At 36.3% G+C, this 21,080-nt stretch overlaps 1 protein-coding gene across 3 annotated transcripts in view; it reads left to right on the forward strand.

The window, feature by feature from the left end:
• The window catches only part of LOC123525294 (KICSTOR complex protein SZT2-like), a 255,300-nt gene that overhangs the window by 194,172 nt on the left and 40,048 nt on the right, over nt 1–21,080 (forward strand). For 2 of the 3 annotated variants that reach the window (XM_053537974.1, XM_053537976.1), the window contains exons 48-57: nt 1,712–1,911; nt 2,194–2,365; nt 4,266–4,399; nt 6,812–6,982; nt 8,864–9,116; nt 9,710–9,786; nt 12,282–12,449; nt 12,827–13,083; nt 15,520–15,706; nt 18,555–18,590. In XM_053537974.1, the coding sequence (XP_053393949.1) occupies nt 1,712–1,911; nt 2,194–2,365; nt 4,266–4,399; nt 6,812–6,982; nt 8,864–9,116; nt 9,710–9,786; nt 12,282–12,449; nt 12,827–13,083; nt 15,520–15,706; nt 18,555–18,590 (1,655 nt within the window). The remainder of the gene's footprint in view (nt 1–1,711; nt 1,912–2,193; nt 2,366–4,265; nt 4,400–6,811; nt 6,983–8,863; nt 9,117–9,709; nt 9,787–12,281; nt 12,450–12,826; nt 13,084–15,519; nt 15,707–18,554; nt 18,591–21,080) is intronic. The other variant, XM_053537975.1, reaches the window with a different exon arrangement.

Below are 21,080 nucleotides of genomic sequence, written 5' to 3' on the forward strand. Positions count from 1 at the left end.
GGTTTTATATTCTGTAGTCAGTGAGGTGGTTTCAGCCTGTTTGGCTGGTTTTATATTGTGTAGTCAGTGCGGTGATTTCAGCCTTTTTGGCTGGTTTTATATTCTGTAGTCAGTGAGGTAATTATGTCTCCCACCACACAGTGGTGTGGGAGACATATTGATTTACTCCTGTCTGTGTGTGTGTGTGTGTGTCTGTCTGTGTGTCTGTCTGTCACAAAGCTTGTCCACACTCTAAGTCAAACATTTCTCATCTGATCTTCACCAAACTTGAACAAAATGTGTTTGCCAATAAGTGCTCGGACAAGTTTGATAACTAGCCAAATCGGCCCAGGCTCTTCAGAATTATGGCCCTTGGCAATATTTACTGAATCACCTAGACTCATAAAAATGCTGAACCATTCATTCTAAAACATGCTCCAAAAACCATTTATCCTAATCACCTAGACTCATAAAAATGCTGAACCATTCATCCTAAAACTTGCTCCAAAAGTTACTGATTTTTTTTTATTATTCAGATGATTAGGCAGTTGTCGGAGACATGCGCTTTTCTCAGAAGCAGGTCTAGGTTCAGCCTGTTTGGCTGGTTTTATATTCTGTAGTCAGTGAGGTAATTTCAGCCTTTTTGGCTGGTTTTATATTCTGTAGTTAGTGAGGTATTTTCAGCCTTTTTGGCTGGTTTTATATTCTGTAGTCAGCGATGTTATTTCAGCCTGTTTGGCTGGTTTTATATTCTGTAGATAGTGAGGAAGTTTCAGCCAGTTTGGCTGGTTTTATATTCTGTAGTCATCGAGGTGATTTCAGCCTTTTTGGCTGGTTTTATATTCTGTAGTCAGTGAGATGATTTCAGCCTGTTTGGGTGGTTTTATAATGCCCGCCAAGATGAGCATATTAAAATTGCACTGCCCGTCTGTCCATCCATGCAAACACACGTGTCCACATAAATTCTTGCCCAGGCTGTAATCTGCCATACTTTAAGGGATTTTAACTTGGCATAAATGTTCACCATAATGAGACGATTTGACATGTGCAGGATCTGGACCCTTAGCTCCATGGTCGTGGTCGACTTAGAGGTCAAAGGTTAACATGGTCTGTTTCATGTCAAGTCCATAATTCTGCCATTCATGAAATGATTTTGAAATAACTTGGCATAAATGTTTACCATAATGAGACGACTAGTCATGCGCAAGATCCAGACTCCTGGCTCCAAGGTCATGGTCACACTTACATGTTAAAGGTTTCTTGTCCAGTCCATTACTCTGCCTTTGATGAAGGGATTTTAAAATTAGTTAGCATAATTGTTTTGTATATTGAGTTGATGTGTCATACGTAAGACCCAGACCCATAGCTCCAAGGTCAAGGTCACACTTAAAAGCCAAATGTGTTTCTTGTCTAGTCCATAACTCTGCCATTTATCAAGGGATTTGAAAATGATTTGACACAGATGTGAACCATATCGAGAAGATGTGTCATGCTTATGACCCATGTCTCTTGGATCAAGGTCAGTGTCATGAAATGATGTGTTATTTTTTTTTCACAGACAACTGTAGCATTCTTGGGCATGCTTCAGGAACATTTGTCACCAATACTGACAGCTCTTGTTTTAACTTGTTTTAATTGTCATAAATAAGTAAGACTAATTAAATAGAACCATAGATGATGCTGGTATGTAATTCATGACATGCGAAATATGAGATTCTTCCACTTTTTTCAGAAATACCATCAGTGAATAAGTTGAATCTCAGTCTGAAGTCACGGTTCTCAATAGACTATGTCCTACAAGAGTTCCAACACATGGTGTCAAGGTTGAGCCAGACCATGTCTACAAAGGTATACAAGATGCTACCAAAAGAGGAAGTGGATGAGGACTCAAACATTGGGGTCCTGTATGTGCCTAACAGAAGTCCATTTGAGGTATGCATACAATTTTCACTGCTTCAAAGGAGCCTCTGTGACCTAGTGGTTTAGACCACATTTCTGTCACTGCTGAAGGTTCAATACGTTGCTAATCTGCCCATAATGCAACAAGTAAATCTGGGAGAATAGCTCAGTAGGGAGAGTTTTGAACTACTAGGGTTGGATAGTGAACATTTTGTAAATAAACCTAGAAACCATACATATGCGAAAATACTTACAAGGGAGTTAACTCTAGTTCAAATGGATCAAGGAATATCTTACATACTTTCATATTTACAGGCTGGAAGACGTAGGTCAGAAACCTCCCTGGATAACTGTCGACCAGTGATGCTGACTCCAGGGATAGACAGCAGTTTTACTGCAGTGAGTCGTGACCTTGAGCAGTGGTACACCTTTATACATCATCCATATGATGAAGATGAAAATTCTGAGCAGTCCTCTAGCATCAAAGGTAAATATAATAGAGATTTCAATATTTGGTTATTTTAATAACATGTCTGTTAGATGCCAAGTAGTTTACCAAATAAAATGTGCTGCACAGTTGTCTCTATTGATGGATGACTGTTTTACATTGACACAGCTAGGACTGTATGTATATTTGGACAGATACAGATACAGTCTTTTTTTCAAATCGGTAGTACATAAACAGGCAACATTAGCTATGTACATGTATAGCTATTACACAAACTTGGAGACTGAAAATAGTTTCAGCATCTACAGTCTTCAGACTTCACAGGGTGATTGCGTATGGTCATTAGTTGATCTTTATTATTTATAGGAGTCAGTAGGTCAAAGATCAGGTCACATTAATCGTGACCTGGAAACTGATTTCCAGTCAATAATTGAAGAATTCTTTGTCCTGCAGTGGTCAGATTTTATAGGATGATTTCATGTGGTCAGTAGATGAACCCGATTATTTAGAGATCAAAAGTGAAGGTCACTGTTACCTTGATACTGAAAATGTATTTATTCAGTAACTATGGAACACTTTGGCATACACTCAAACTTCATTGGATGATTGCCTGTGGTCAGTAGAGGACAATATACCATGTTATTTTAGAGGTTAGTTTGTCAAAGGTCAAGGCCATAATGATCTTTACACTGAAAATTTAAGAATACTTTGACCGACAGTCCACAAACTTCATAGAATGATTGCCTTAAGTCAGTTGAAGACCCTTCTTGTGTTGCAGGTCAGTATGTCAAAGGGCCAGGTCATAGTGGGCATGGGACTAAAAATTGGCCATTATGTTTAGTAATAGTCCTTGTTTGTGCTCAGGTGAGCGATTGTGATCACGCTGTGTCCGTCGTGCGTCAAGTCGTCCGTCCGTCGTCAACATTTGTGTTTAAACGACATCTCCTCCAAAACCAATAAATGGATTTTGATGAAACTTAGCTTTGATGTTCCTTGGGTCCTCTACCAAAGTTGTTCAAATGGTTCCACTTGGTTGCACATAGGGGCATAGAAAAAACTTCAAACAACATCGCCTCCTAAAATGGTCCTTACGTCACCCTCTACCAAGATTGTTCAAATTATACCAATTCTTCAAAAAACATAGCCGCTGGAGGGAGTGGTCACTTTTCCCTATATGTATATAGCGGAAACTTTAAAAATCTTCTTGTATGAAACTGCTTGCCCGATTTTAGAATAATTTTACACAAATGGTCATTGTGTGACCCTCTACCTAGATTGTTCAAATTATTTTGATTCATCAAAAACATGGCCACCAGAGGGCATGGTCACTTTTCCCAATATGTATATAGTGGAAACTTTAAAAATCTTCTTGTGTCAAACTGCTAGCCTGATTTTAAAATTATTTTACACAAAATTTAATGGTCCTTGTGTGACCGTCTACCAAGATTGTTCAAATTATTTTGATTCGTCAAAAAACATGGCCGCCAGAGGGTGTGGTCACTTTTCCCTATATGTATATAGTGGAAACTTTAAAAATGTTCTTGTTTGAAACTGCAAGTTTAATTTTAAAATAATTTTACACAAATGTTTCTTGTGTGACCCTCTACCAAGATTGTTCAAATTAGTCCAATTCGTCAAAAAACATGGCTGCCAGGGGGGCATGGTCCCTTTTCTTCTCTGAATCAATAATAGCTAGAGCCTTGATATTTGGCATGTGATATCAGATTTGTAATGTCTACCATAACTGTTCAAATTACTGCTCTAGGTTCAAAAGTGTGTGTGACATGTAGATAATATAGGCTAACATAGAAGAAACCTATCTCTGTACTTATACAAACACACTTGAAGCATTGTACACAGGTGAGTGCTTTAGGGTAAATGACCCTCTTGTTTAGATATTGCAGTTAACAAAATCTATAAAATGGACTTGTTTTTCCAGGAAAACATTCTTCCCAGAAATTTGCTGCTCACATTCCATCTGCAACAGAAGGTAAAACATTCGGAATGTTTTCCGAATCAACATCTCTGATACCGAGACAGAGGTTCTTACTTCTGTCCCTTCAGAACAAACAGGTTAGTGTGGTTTAAAACTGATAGAAAACAGGTTAGTGTAGTTTAAAACTGATGAAAACATTTAAATGTGGTTTAAAACCAATGAAAAACATTCAAATGTGGTTTTAAACTGATGAAAAACATTCTAATGTGGTTTAAAACTGGTCAAAAAACGGAAATGTTTTTGGTTTAAAACTGGCAAAAAAAAAACAGGTTAGTGTGGTTTAAAAACTGGTAAAACAGGTCAGTGTTGTTTAAAATTGATTTTAAAAAGGGTTAATGTGGTTTAAAACTGGTAGAAACAGGCTAGTGTGGTTGAAAACTGGTGTAAAAAAAACAACAAAAAACAGGCCAATGTGTTTGAAAACAGATTAATTTCATCAGTCAGGTGAATTACTTTTCCAATGTCTCTCTAAAACCACAAAAGCATTATGTATATGTAGCATTTCCATGTATAGTTCATGTGTGTCCACAATCACAGAATCTGGAACAGTGTTTCAGAAAAATAATTTATTTCAGAGTATCAGATCTAAATTGTGATACATCTGTAAAGTTGGTATAATTATTTAGGCAGACATGATGTTTTAAGAACTATTTTTATGGATTTTTTTGTGTATATAAGTACTGAAAATTAAATCTCAACAAACATAATATTTTAGTTTAGGGTAAACTGCCAAGCATTTGGGAAATTTCCACAAAGGCTGCTGTGCCCAGTAAATATATGTCTAATTTTTCGAAGTGTAAAAATGACATAAAACCCAGTGAAAGAAAACATCATTTTGAAAAAGGGTTGGAACAGCTAGTAGCCCTTGAAAAGTCCTTGAATTTAATGCTATTACTTAAACTTCATGGATATGATTAAAACCCAAAAAGTCTAGAAATTAATGTACTTGCATTTTCAAAAATATTGCTTGAATTTTACCCAGTCTCCATGAAATTGGCTTTCTTCATAAAAAGAATAGTTTTAGAAAAAGAAACAGAAAATATTAAAATAATTGAAAGGAAATATAATATTATACCAGTTACTGATCTTTGCACAATAAGCAGTCTATATCAAGGTTTTATTGTGCAGTTCTAATAAATAAAAATTGAATGATAGTTTTTTGAAAAATCAATTGAGCCAATAAATAACAAAATTAGGATCATTAGGAAAATCAAATGTATGCACTGGTATAAATTTGACACTATTGAAGCCCATAAACCTCACCTAAAGACATTTGAGCCACGCCATGAGAAAACCAACATAGTGGCTTTGCGACCAGCATGAATCCAGACCAGCATCCGCACAGTCTGGTCAGAATCCATGCTGTTGGTTAACAGTTTCTCTAATTCGATAGGCTTTGAAAGTGAACAGCATGGATCCTGACCAGACTGCCATATGCGCAGGCTGGTCTGGATCCATGTTGGTTTTCTCATGGCGGTGCTCATTCAAAGCTGATGAAGGTTCATGTGTTTCTGGGGCAAAGTTCAAACAAGTGTTATGAATGGGGAAAAAGTCACTGAAATGCCACAGCAAGAGGAACATTTGTTGGAAAGTTGGCAAAAAATCTATTAAAGTTTAGGGATCAGTTTTTTAATTTTAGAAAATTTTCTTCTTAAATGAAAGGTCACCAAGCAACTTAATTTAACCTTTTGTCTACTAAATTTCTAAAACGGACTGGTCCATCATTCATTTTGGGCAGTACCATTTATTATTGGATTGAGTGTTAAATGAAAATTTACTGACTGAATAGCAAGCAGTGCAGACCATGATCAGCCTGCATGGATGTGCAGGCTGATCTTACTCTGCACTGGTTGCAAAGGCAGAATCTCTTGCCGCCAGAAGGTTAAAGATTTATATGAAAACATTTTTTTGTATTCTAATAAGTAGGAAATTTGTACAGATGTGTTAAGTATGTTTACCATATACACTTGTATAAAGTTTGGCTCAAGACTTCCATTCAATATGCCTTAAATTTCTAACTTAGACATATTGTAAATTGATACACATGGTCATGCATAGTGATTAGTGTGGTCAAGGGGGAAATGAAACTTAATAGAAATAAGCCGTGCCATGAGAAAACCAACATAGTGCATTTGCGACCAGCATGGATCCAGACCAGCCTGCGCATCTGGATCCATGATTTTCGCTAAAGGTTTCTCTAACTGCAATAGGCTTTGAAAGCGAACAGCATGGATCCTGACAAAAAACAACATCTTAATCATTTATTTTATTAAAAACATTTTCAGAATATAAATCTTATTTACACTGGCTACATACTAATTTTGAAACTAACATGATTTTTGGACACTTTATTCTTTGGTAAATTCTTAGGCAAAGTCATATTAAAACAGTTTCTCAGTAAAATAAATTTGTATGCCAACAAAATGAAATTTAATGTAATAAAACTTTCAAGATCTGTTATTCTTATTTACAATGAGTATCTATTGCAGATTTGGCTGTATGCTTACAATTTGACAAATGATGCATTCTCAACATTGTCTAAACACATGATAAAACTGGTACAGTGGAATAATTGCCGGACACACCTACTGTCAAATGTTGTTACGCAGAAATGTGGGCTGTTCAATCACTACTTGTATGGAAGTGTCTTATGCAATATGGTGAGTTGATGTCTACAGACATGTCAGGCTTTGTTTAAGTGTGGTTTCAATATCAGTGTTTCGAGATTTTCTAACCTTTACCCTGCTATATCTCTAAAATAGACTGGTCTATCATTCAATTGGGACAGTATCATTTATTATTCAAAGGGGTGTTCACTGAAAATTTACTGACTGAATAGCAAACAGTGCAGACCATAATCAGACTGCAATGATGTGCAGGCTGACCGTGGTCTGCACTGGTCGCAAAGGCAAAATCACTTGCCGCCAGTAGGCTAAAGGTTAATTGTCAGACCCAATCACCTACAATGACTTGAATGTAAGATTTATTAGTTGGCACCAAATCAAGTTTTTTGTTGCAATTTCACAGAAGACATTCTGTCTAAACTATTCAGCCTTTACCTCTGTTAGGTGAGAATAGGTTGTCAGGGCTTAGAGTGAAACTGGTCCAGCTGTTTCTATTTCTATATACAGATACACCAGTTTCACTCTTAGCCCTCGAATTAATTTATTATTTATAAACTTTCATCAGATTTGACATATTACTGATAATACTGTGGTAAATCACAGAATTACAGTAAAGCCAACCAAGATGTTTAAATTAACAATAAGACCATGTAAGTTATTAACCGAATAATAACAGTGTGATTTGTTTACCACAACAGTAACATATTGTAAGATTTTTATACACCCGAAGGGACATATTATGTTATGGTCTTGGTGTCCGTCTGTCTGTCCGTCTGGGCAACTGAAAAGGAAGAGAGGGCCATCTAACGGTAAAGAGAACAATAGCTTCAATCCGTTAACAATAGATTAAAGGGCCAGGGTCCCCTATTCAAACAAAAGAAAATAACAAAAGAAACGGCCCTTTCTTTCATTTCGGTCGGACGTCCGTCTGTTAGCAATTTCGAGTCCGCTCTGTAACTCTTGAACCCCTTGAAGGATTTCAAAGAAACTTGACACAAATGTTCACCACACCGAGACGACGTGCAGAGTGCATGTTTTGGATGTCTCATTTCAAGGTCAAGGTCACACTTAGGGGTCAAAGGTCATATGAGTGTGTTTCTTGTACGCTTTGTAACTCTTGAACTGCTTGAAGGATTTCAAAGAAACTTGGCACAAATGTTCACCACACCTGAGAGGACGTGCAGAGCCCTTGTTTCGGATGACTAGCTTCAAGGTCAAGGTCACACTTAAGAGTGAAAGGTCATATATGACTTTGCTGTGTCCGCTCTGTAACTCTTAAACTGCTTAAAGGATTTCCAAGAAACTTGGCACAAATGTTCACCACACTGAGGCAACGTGCAGAGCACATGTTTTGAATGACTCACTTCAAGGTCAAGGTCAAAGGTCATATATGACTTTGCTTTGTGTATATTGCTATGCATTGCAGTGCTCTTGTTTTTATTTGGCAGATCACTTTTTGTTCTCTTACAATAATTTTTTTTTAATTACTTCCCTTTTTTGTTACTATAAATAGCTTATTTTGAAACTTTTTTATTATTGGCAGTAGGGAAAAACCGAGACCACTTTTCTGTGGTACAACATGGATGGTACATCCAATTTTTAGATGTATTTTGACATAACTTTACCTGGTAAGAATTTTTTTGAGGACTTAGAATTTTTTTTTTTTGGAATTTCTTCTTTTTGTTGTTCCTGTCCTTTGGGTTTCAAAAGTCAAGTTCTTTAAATTTTGCTCCCATCCTCTGATGTAACCCTTCGGGCATATATTGCCCCGCTTGGCTGCACTCTTGTTTTGTTTACAAGGAGAATTATTTGATTTGAAATGTTAAAAGGTTGCATTAAATCCAGTAAAAGTGGTTGTTCAAAAATTTGCATGATCGTGGTTGTAACTTGAAAGATTTAGAGTTTTATATTATTCAGGAGAAGTTGATACAGCAGACGGACTCTGTAGATCAGCTGATCAATCATCCTGCTCCACCTCCACCCAACAAGGAGAAGTTAACACGTACACAGAGCACCTCCTCTGTACGAGAGATATACTTACCTTTTGATGTTACCTTCAAAGACTTGTACCCAAACAAACCACTTCATGTGTCTTACCTGGCTTGTCACCCTGATTTCGTGAAACAGTATGGTCAACAAGCACAGGATATCAGACTTGATCATAAGAGACGTAAGTTGTACAAATGCAAATGTTTAATTGAATGAATATTCATTAATGTGTGACTGCAGGAATAAGTGGATTGTGGTCCAGCAGTTAACCACTTCCACTAACCCCGGCTTGGTCACTGTAAATTCTTAATTGCTGTTCATAGTATTTCTCACTTACACAGTACTGGTATAACCTTTTGGGGTCAGAAAATTGTGTTGTACACAGGGCTTGTTAAAAACCAGACTAGGCTCACTCTTTCCCTCCCCTCTCTCTTCTCTGAGGGCTTTGATTTGCTCTATCCCTCTGGTATCTCACTCTCAGAGGATGGATTTTATTGCCCTGAGTGATTATGATTGTTTATACAAATTTTAATGTGTTCATCATGAAGTTAGGATGTTATATAAATTTGTATTATAAGATATTTTGAATGAACTGTAAAATAATATGTTTGACTGAGTTTTTTAAAAAAAATTTACATAATTTATATCTTGGCTAAATGACTATTTTCATTTTGTATGTTAAGGTTACTTTGAACTTTGTACATAGATTCTGCTTATATTTATTGTATTTTATCTTGTATGCGAAGATAACACTTTGTAGTATTTTAATTTCAGAATTAGACAAGATCAACAATATCAGCAGATTATATGTTATGTGGGTACAGAAGATGACCCCAAACTTTCCAATTTCTGTAAGTCACCAAGTTATTTAAATGCTGTATTTAATGTTTTTAGCTCACCTGTCACAAAGTGACAAGGTGAGCTTTTATGATCGCGTGGCGTCCGTCGTCCGTCCGTCCGTCCGTGCGTGCGTGCGTTAAACTTTTGCTTGTGACCACTCTAAAGGTCACATTTTTCATGGGATCTTTATGAAAGTTGGTCAGAATGTTCATCTTGATGATATCTAGGTCAAGTTCGAAACTGGGTCACGTGCTGTCAAAAACTAGGTCAGTAGGTCTAAAAATAGAAAAACCTTGTGACCTCTCTAGAGGCCATATTTTTTATGAGATCTTCATGAAGATTGGTCAGAATGTTCAACTTGATGATATCTAGGTCAAGTTCGAAACTGGGTCACGTGCGGTCAAAAACTAGGTCAGTAGGTCTAAAAATAGAAAAACTTTGTGACCTCTCTAGAGGCCATATTTCTCAATAGATCTTCGTGAAAATTGATGAGAATGTTCATCTTTATGATATCTAGGTCAAATATGTAACTGGGTCACGTGCGATCAAAAACTAGGTCAGTAGGTCTAAAAATAGAAAGACCTTGTGACCTCTCTAAAGGCCATATTTCTCAATTGATCTTCATGATAATTGGTCAGAATGTTCACCTTGATGATATCTAGGTCAGTTTTGAAACTGGGTCACGTGCGGTCAAAAACTGGGTCAGTAGGTCTGAAAATAGAAAAACCTTGTGACCTCTCTAGAGGCCATATTTTTCATGAGATCTTCATGAAAATTGGTCAGAATGTTCACCTTGATGATATCTAGGTCAGGTTCCAAACTGGGTCACGTGGGCTCAAAAACTAGGTCAGTAGTTCTAAAAATAGAAAAACTTTGTGACCTCTATAGAGGCCATATTTCTCAATGGATCTTCATGAAAATTGGTCAGAGTGTTCATCTTGATGATATCTAGGTCAAGTTCGAAACTGGGTCACGTGGGATCAAAAACTAGGTCAGTAGGTCTAAAAATAGAAAAACTTTGTGACCTCTCTAGAGGCCATATTTCTCTATGGATCTTCATGAAAATTGGTTAGAATGTTCATCTTGATGATATCTAGGTCAGATCCGAAACTGGGTCACGTGCGGTCAAAAACTAGGTCAGTAGGTCTGAAAATAGAAAAACTTTGTGACCTCTCTAGAGGCCATATTTTTCATGGGATCTTTATGAAAATTAGTCAGAATGTTCACCTTGATGATATCTAGGTCAGATTTGAAACTGGGTCAATAACTAGGTCAGTAGATCTAAAAATAGAAAAACCTTGTGACCTCTCTAGAGGCCATATTTTTCAAGAGATCTGCATGAAAATTGATCAGACAGTTCATCTTGATGATATCTAGGTCAGGTTTGAAACTGGGTCACGTATGGTCAAAAACTAGGTCAGTAGGTCTAAAAATAGAAAAGCCTTGTGACGTCTCTAGAGGCCATATTTCTCAATGGATCTTTATGAAAATTGGTGAGATTGTTCAGCTTGATGATATCTAGGTCAAGTTCGTAACTGGGTCATGTGCGGTCAAAAACTAGGTCAGTAGGTCGAAAAATAGAAAAACCTTGTGACCTCTCTAGAGGCCATATTTGTCATGAGATCTTCATGAAAATTGGTGAGAATGTTCACCTTGATGATATCTAGGTCAGATTTAAAAGTGGGTCACGTGCCTTCAAAAACTAGGTCATTAGGTCAAATAATAGAAAAATCTTGTGACCTCTGTAGAGGTCATATTTTTCAATGGATCTTGGTGAAAATTGGTCAGAATTTTTTATCTTGATGATATCTAGGTCACATAGGCTCAAAAACTAGGTGACTATGTCAAATAATAGAAATAACTAGGTCATACTCAGTTCAACACTGGGTCATGTGGGGATAGGTGAGCGATTCAGGACCATCATGGGCCTCTTGTTGTTAAATGAGCACGATTTTTTCTTTAGACAAGTTCTTCATACTTAAACTCTGGCAAGAGACCCACGAGAATTGCTGATAATGGTAATGGTCATTTAATTCATTTCATAAGGCGGATAGAAAATATTGAGGCTAAATAGATGGCAGACACTGAACCTTGAGGGAGTGGGTTCCAGCTTTACTAGGAAGCAAACAGTCTGTTCTTGTAAGACAGGTCCACTAACTCTGTACATGAAGCAGATGTGAGAGTGATTTCATTAGTTTCCTTGTTTAAAAATGACATGCCAACTACCTGTTAACATTTAGCCTATTTGCGGCTTTGCGACCAGTGCAGACCAAAGTCAGCCTGCACATCAGCGCAGGTTTATCATGGTCTGCACATTTCACTATTCAGTCAGAAAATTTTCAGGGAACACCCCTTCAAATAACATATGGTACTGCCAAAATTGAATGATAGCCCTGTCCATTTCAGAAATTTAGCAGGTAAAAAACCTTGATAGGCTACTAATTTTATTTCATGGAATTATTTTATTATGAGTAAAAAGTTTTATAACTTGCATGATTATTTACAGGAATCCATAATGAAACAGCTGAAGCAGGCTTCTAGGTTGTTCCATTATTGTGCAACACCATTGCTCTTCAGTGCTAAGTGGCGTAAACGTGTCCTTGAAAAGTACAAGGTCACCCAGCAGGACTCCCAGAATGCCACAGTGTCCACTAATACTCCAGACACTAAAACAGTCAGTAAACATTACCACAATGTAGATTATAGTAGAATTGAAAATTAAGCAAGTTTAATTTAATATGTTATTTCGAAAAAAAATAATGATTTTAATGTTTTTGAAGAAGTCTTCCATGTGTTTCAAAGAAAAAGAAAAGAAGAAGAAAAAAATGTCACCAAAAGTCATTTTAGAGATTAAATAGTGCCAATGAGAATGAAACATTTGTTGCCATTTTACTGCAGTTCAAAAATGTATTTGATAATTGGCAACAATGATTATTCTTCATTTGCAGCAATGACAAATGACAGAGTAGACACTAATTATTTCTTTGTGGTATATGCAGTATAGGTCATTATCAATATGTATTGGTATTATTTTGGTTATGTTTGTTTCAGAGATCCAGACATGGTTCCGGAGCCTCTACAGGTAGTGTTCGAACAAAACGTACAGACAGCAATGAGCTTAAGAAACAGTCTTCGCTGCAGACATTTAAAGAGTATCAGTCTGATTCGGAGGACACGGGTGGAGAGGATGAGTGGCATCTTGAGTTGAGGTCCACGTTTATATACCAATATATCAAATACCTACAAACGATTGGATTCCATTATGTTCAGCTGGACAAATCTCAAGACAAGGGAAAAGTGAAAAAGAGGTTTGTTGGATAAAAGGCTAAAAAGTTTTATAATAACCCTGGACCATACCACAAAACTCTGATTTTCTGAATACAGTTTAGATTGTCACAGATTTCTAATTGTTTTTTTCACCAACAAAGAATTAAAACTGTTTACAATATAAAAAAGGACAAATCATAAGAAAGCACAGCTATTCTATACTCTGTTAACTTACTGGAGTAAATAGCAACGATTTCTGTGAAATCAGCTCATTGTTTGGTCTATAGATTCTTAGTTTTTTACTTCATGATAAATCTTTGTTAAATGTTTTGTCCATTCTCAGGGATTTTATAGACATGGTCCATTGTGTCTTAGGACAAGGTTGAATGGTAATGTGTTGTGACAAACATGCATGCTGAAATGATTCTTAATTTCTTTTCTTAAATAAAATGGAAAAAATTAAACTTAAAACATATTCTAAATATGTTACAACTTGACAACTTCAGTTAGACAACAGTCTGTTCTATGTGTCTGTAGACAATACTCTGTTCTATGCGACCTAAGTTAGACAACAGCCTGTTCTGTGTTATTTGAGTTAGACAACAGCCTGTTCTGTTTGACTTTAGTTAGACAACAGCCTGTTCTGTTTGACTTTAGTTAGACAACAGCCTGTTCTGTGAGACTTTAGTTAGACAACAGCCTGTTCTGTGTTACTTGAGTTAGACAACAGCCTTTTCTGTTTGACTTAAGTTAGACAACAGCCTGTTCTGTTTGACTTTAGTAGACAACAGCCTGTTTTGTTTGAGTTTTGTTAGACAACAGCCTGTTCTGGGTGCCTTTAGTTAGAGAACAACCTGTTCTGGATGCATTTAGTTAGAGAACATCCTGTTCTGTTTGACTTTAGTTAGACAACAGCCTGTTCTGTGAGACTTTAGTTAGACAACAGCCTGTTCTGTGTTACTTGAGTTAGACAACAGCCTGTTCTGTTTGACTTTAGTTAGACAACAGCCTGTTCTGTTTGACTTTAGTTAGACAACAGCCTGTTCTGTGAGACTTTAGTTAGACAACAGCCTGTTCTGTGTTACTTGAGTTAGACAACAGCCTGTTTTGTTTGACTTTAGTAGACAACAGCCTGTTTTGTTTGACTTTCGTTAGACAACAGTCTGTTCTGGGTGCCTTTAATTAGAGAACAGCCTGTTCTGGGTGCCTTTAGTTAGAGTTCATCCTGTTGTGTGTGATGTTTGTTAGACAACAGCCTGTTCTGTGTGACTTCCGTTAGACAACAGTCTGTTCTGGGTGCCTTTAGTTAGAGAACAACCTGTTCTGGGTGCCTTTAGTTAGAGAACATCCTGTTCTGTGTGATTTTTGTTAGACAACAGCCTGTTCTGTGTGTCATTAGTTAGACAACACCTGTTTTGTCTGACTTCCTGGCTTGGATCATTCTAACTGCAGCTCTTGCATTTGAAGAAGCATTTGAGGGTGATTTTCTTGCTTTACTTCATAGATATTTGAAAAAAAAAATTGTCTAAATGCAGATGTTTACAAGTATACTTTTAAATACTTCAATTGTCTGTGCTATTTTTGTCATAATAGACACTATTTTACTCTTTTATTATGTCTCCCACTACAGAATGGTGTGGGAGACATATTTATTTACTCCAGTCTCTGTGTGTGTGTGTGTGTGTGTGTGTGTGTCTGTCACAAAGCTTGTCCACACTCTAAGTCAAACATTTCTCATCCGATTTTCACCAAACTTGAACAAAATTTGTTTGACCATAAGACCTCGGCCAGTTTCCATAACTAGCCAAATCGGTCCAGGCGTCTTGGAGTTATGGCCCTTGAATGACCAAAAATCGGTCTTTTTACCCTTGTCCGCACTCTAATTCGAATATTTCTCATCCAATCTTCACCAAACTTAAACAAAATGTGTTTGACCATGAGACCTCGGCCAAGTTCGATAACTAGCCAAATCGGTCCAGGCATTTTGGAGTTACGGCCCTTGAATTATCCAAAAATTTACCTTTTTACTCATGTCCGCACTCTTAATCAAACATTTCTCATCCGATCTTCACCAAACTTGAACAAAATGTGTTTGACCATGAGACCTTGGCCAAGTTCGATAACTAGCCAAATCCGTCCAGGCATTTTGGAGTTACGGCCCTTGAATAATCGAAAAAATCTGTCTGTTTACTCTTGTCCGCTCTCTAAGTCGAACATTTCTCATCTGATCTTCACCAAACTTGAACAAAATGTGTTTGGCCATAAGACCTTATCCAAGTTAGATAACTAACCAAATCCGCCCAGGCACTTTCGATTTATGGCCCTTGAATTACTGATTGGATCCACTCATCCAGACCATCTAATTGGATCCACTTGTCTAAAACATCTAGAGAAACTAACATTTTTCATAGGGGCAGTTGTGGGAGACATGCGCTTTTCTCAAAAGCATCTCTAGTTTATTTGGTTTTTATTTATAGATCAGGAATGCCAAGTGAGGACACAACCACCCAGGAGATAGAGATCAAAGCAACAGAAACACATAACCTGCAGAAGACTGTGTCTGGAGGGGTACTACTGATAGAGATAAGCTTCAGGAACGAGTATTTCTGTGTCAAACTTTTCACATGTGATCACAACAAGCTGGGTATCACTGTCAATCAGCAGGTCTGTATGAAATAGTTCTCCATATTATATAGTTTCCCATGTTACTTTAATTCCCCATGACACTGTCCTATACATTGTATTATCCCCATGTTACTTTACTATGGCATCATCCTGTACATTGTGTTGTAAAATTTCCTGTGTTACTTAAGTAAGTTGTATTTTATCGTTTCCTATGTTTCTTTACAATCCCATGACATTATCATGTATATTATATAAATTCCCATGATATGTTACTATATAGTAACTTTATCCTGTCCAAAGGATAGCCTCCACTGGTACTTATGACATTATTCTGTACATTGTATAATTCCCAAAGTTACCTTACTACCCCATTATATTGTACATTGTATGACTTCACATGTTAATTTACTATCCCATGACATTATCCTGTATATTGTATAATTTCATGTGTTAATTAACTACCCCATGACATTATCCTGTATATTGTGTTAATTAACTATCCCATGACATTATCCTGTATATTGTATAACTTCATGTGTTAATTAACTACCCCATGACATTATCCTGTATATTGTATAACTTCATGTGTTAATTAACTACCCCATGACATTATCATATATATTGTATAACTTCATGTGTTAATTAACTACCCCATGACATTATCCTGTATATTGTATAATTTCATGTGTTAATTAACTACCCCATGACATTATCCTGTATATTGTATAACTTCATGTGTTAGTTTACTATCACATGACTTAATCCTGTATATTGTATAATTCTTCATATTACTTAACTACCTCATGACATTGTCCTATACATTTTATGATTCCCATATTATTTTACTACCCGTGACACTATCTTGTATTTTGTGTAACTTCCCATGTTACTTTACTACCCCATGACAGTCTGTGCGCATTGACAAATAGTCAATGTCTGATCTGTTTCAAATGAAAACAACACTAGAATTTATGCAAGTCCCTGATAGGGGTATAATTAACATGTAAGATAAGTTAGCATTTTGACAGTAGATTAATGTGATAGCATGAACAGTATTTTTAATCAAATGAGAACCATATAAAGAAATATTTGGTTGAAGTACACTATTTGTCTGGATATTGAATACTTAATCAAAATGTTGACAAAGTGAAATACATTTACTCTTTTGAGTAAATTATTTTTATAGTTGTATTGATTGGATGATATGATTTACTTTAAAAAAATAACATGTACTACATTTGACTTGTTTTCTACACTTTTCAGTTTTTTCTTTACTCAAGTACATCTTTGATTGCCTTTCATTGAAATTTGAGTCATTAGATCAAAAGTTGTTCGGTGTTTTTCAGTTTTGTTCATTTTGCAACTATTACAAAAAATACAGTTTGTAACCCACTTTTGTCAATTTATGACCATGAAAGTTTTTTTAAGGCAAGCAATTAGTGGTATTAAGTACTGGGTACAATGTCATCACCATAGCGACATAATCTCAGCATGCAAACATGCACAGTGACACATCTAATAACTTGCCATTTTCATGATTGTGTATTTATAATGAAAGTGGGTTTGACAAAAATTAATATTTTGGTACTTTCGTTTAGCTTTTTATGATTCCCAAAGGGGAAGCATATAGTTGCTGCTTCGTCCGTCTGTCCATCCGTCCTGCATTTCTTGTTCCTAGTATTGCTCAGCAACCACTGGTTGGAATTTAGCAAAACTTCATAGGAGGCTTCACTGTCAAGAGGAGATGTGCATATTGTCATTGTGTTCTGGTCGGATGATTTTCACCCAGTTATTGCCCTTTGATAATTCAACAATACTATAGTACAATTCTTGTCCAGAGTATTTCTCAGCAACCACTGGTTTGAATTTAGTGAAACTTTATAGGAAGCTTTACTAAGAGGAGATGCACATATTATCTTCTTGTTCCGCTCAGATGATTTTTCATTGAGTTATTGCCCTTTGATTATTCAGCAATAGTATGCTATAGTACAATTCATATTTGTGTATTTCTCAGCATCTGCTGGTTGGAATTTAGCCATACTTCATATTGAGCTTTACTATCAAGAGGAGATGCGCATATTGTCTTCGTGTTCTGGTCAGATGATTTTTCACCCAGTTACTGCCAAATGATTATACAACAACAATATACTATAGTACAATTCTTGTCTTGAGTATTTCTCAGCAACCACTGGTTTGAATTTAGTGAAACTTCATAGAAACCTTTACTATCAACTCTGTACTTGTACCATTACATTATACAAACACAGAGCCTCCGTGGCCGAGTGGTTAAGGCCGCTGACTTCAAATCACTTGCCCCTCTCTGATGTGGGTTCGAGCCAGCTGGCTTACAGAAGGTCAGTGGTTCTACCCTGGTGCCCACTCGTGATGAAATAATGCATGGAGGGGCAGCACCTATGATTGTGTCATTGCGACATTAAACCCAACAAAAAAAAATATACAAACACACGAAGCCTTTTACTCAGGTGAGTACTTTAGGGTCAATGATCCTCTTGTTTTAATATATTTTCTACATTTTAATACAGTGGAATGCCTATCTTTATGTTTTTGTAGGTATTTGTATACCTGTATATCTTTATTGATGTATATTTTGGAAGGAATTTCTAATTTTGCATAATTCATTTTCTTTTGTTCAAGTATAGTTCAATAACAGAGAAAATGAACAGTGAAAGTGATAAAAATAATTCACTGTTTTATTGCAGTAAACCATTGGAAAACATGAAATAATAACAGCTTATTTCAGGTTGCTTAAGAAAAGTATAGTTGTATAGGAACTAATATTTTCTGTTAATCTGTAAAAAAAAATGTTAGTTTGCCTGTGATATTATATAGGTAGATGATACTATTGTGTAATGGTGCTTGTTTTCAGAAAAATGAAATAGAGGACATCGCTATTGCTCAGGAAGTGAGTTTCTATAGTAACAGTTTTATTCTAAACAAGTTACTGTAAATACTGCACCACATTCTACTAAATATAATCTACTTCCAAGTTAAACTGTTAGTTGTTTTTCCTTTTATGCTAATCATTTACACGAAACAGTTGCTTTAGTACTTTTTCGGGTTGATACTGTGAAATCTTTTCATTTTGAAAGCATAAATATTTGTGGTTCCTGCCAATTTAAATGATTTTTTTTCTTGTTGAGATAAGAATTCATGAATTTCATTTTAAAAATATATAATTTGTTCATGGGTTTTAATTTTGTGGATTGATGCAGTCATGAAATCCATAAATTTGAAAGGTTTCACAGTACTTGAAATAAAAAATTCAGTCTTTGGAGCCTTTTTTTTTGCTTATGGTCACCGCTTTGTCCATTGGTCCGTTTGTCCCGCAATTCTTGTCCAGAGTATTTCTTAGCAACCACTGGTTGGAATTTAGCCAAACTTTATATGAAGCTTCAATATCAAGAGGAGATGTGCATATAATATTTGTATTGTGGTCAGATGATTTTTCATTGAGTTATTGCCGTTTGATTATTCAGCAGTAGTATACTATAGTACAATTCTTGTGTGGATAATTTCTCAGCAACCACTAGCTGGAATTCATTGAAACTTCATAGGAAGCTTCACTCTTAGAAGGAGATGTGCTCATTTCTTCTCGGTTTGGTCGGAAGATTTTTTCACTGAGATATTGCCCTTTTAGTATTCTACATAGTATACTGTAGTAAGATTTCTTGTCCAGAGTGTTCCTCAGCAAACACTTGTTAGAATTCATGAAGAGGAGATGCACACATTGTCTTCATGTTCCTGTCTGATGATTTTTATCCCCCACCGAAGGCAGAAGGATATAGTTTTGGCATTGTCCGTCCTTCCTTCCATCTTTCTGTCCGTCCGTCCGGAGCCATATCTATGAAGTGGTTGGGAATATTTAAATAAAACTTCATATACATGTTCACCACTATAGGGAAATGCGGCCCGTCAAGTTGTGGCATATTTGGCAACTTAAATTGAATTTAGATCACCATAATGTGGTAGTGCACACATATTTCATCAGTATTTCTTTAGTAAGTAAAGAGTTATTGCCCTTTAATTGTTTAAAAATCCAAAGTTGTGTACCCACACCCGGTCGGTCACCCCTACACCTTGGTCAGCCCCCCCCACACACACACACACCCCACACCCCAAAAGATTTTTTTTTTAAATTTCATTTTTTTGTTTTTTCATTTTTCAAATGTTCCATGAATATTTATCAAGGTGCAAAGTTGTACCCTCCTCCCACCTTGCTCCTCCACCCAGTCACCCCCTACACCCTGATCATGCAGCATCCCTCCCCCATGTGAAGTACCCTCACCGGGTCACCCCCCCCCCCCCCCCCCCCCACCCCTCCACCACACAAAAAAAAAAATATTTTTTTTTTCATTCTGTTTTATTAAATTTTTTAAACCTTCCATGAATATTTATCAGCATGTGAAGTTGTAACCACACCCAACCCTCATCAAGTTCAAACGTACATGTTAAACAGTGACACTTGCTGCCAAACTTCTCAAATACAATATTTCGTTCTAGTTACACTTAAAGCACACATTTCAAATAAATCCATATAATTCTAAAAGCTAAGCTTATTACAGTTAACATATTCCATTCAAAATAATTTCATTAGTCAGGATCAAAAAGTAACATACATTTATTATGTACACTTAAAACATTTGTTTTCTGTTAAACTGATTCTCACTAATGAAATTATTTGCTTCTTAGTAACATCCTTAACTTTTTGCCGGATATATTTCTTTGCCATTCCTCACCACAAACCCATTCAGCGGGGAATACCAATTCATCGAATTTGCTTGTTCACTTAGTTATTGCCCATTGATTATTCAACATTAGTTTACTGTAGCACCATTTCTTGTTCGGAGTATTCCTCAGCAACCATTGGCTTGAATTCATTGAAACTTCGTAGAAACTTAACATCCAAGAGGAGATGCGCATATTATCTTCATGTTTCATTCACTGAGTTATTACCCTTCAGTGATCCAACATTAGTAAATATATAGCATGATCATAGTCATGAGTATTTCTTAGCAACCACTGGCTGGAATTCAGTGAAAATTCATAGGTCATGCTTCACTCTCAAGAGGAGGTGCGTATATATTTTCTTCATTTTCCGGTGGAATGATTTCTCAATGAGATTATACCCTTTGATTATTCAACAATAGTAAACTATAATTATGTGCCCAGTCAGTGAATTCCACTTTTGTCCTTTTAATATACAATAATCATATTTTGGGGAGCATCCATAGGTTTTACCGATATTTTCTTGTTTCGTTTTAATGTGACCTCACTAACTTATGAGGCAACTAAAGAAATTTTGCAAATAGGACACAACAAACAGTTTAACTACTACAGTTGGAAATTGAGGATGCATCTTGAGCAAGGAGACATTTATACACAAACTGACATA

The sequence above is a fragment of the Mercenaria mercenaria genome, chromosome 3 (genome assembly GCF_021730395.1).
Source record: "Mercenaria mercenaria strain notata chromosome 3, MADL_Memer_1, whole genome shotgun sequence".
In the NCBI taxonomy this organism is placed as follows: domain Eukaryota; kingdom Metazoa; phylum Mollusca; class Bivalvia; order Venerida; family Veneridae; genus Mercenaria; species Mercenaria mercenaria.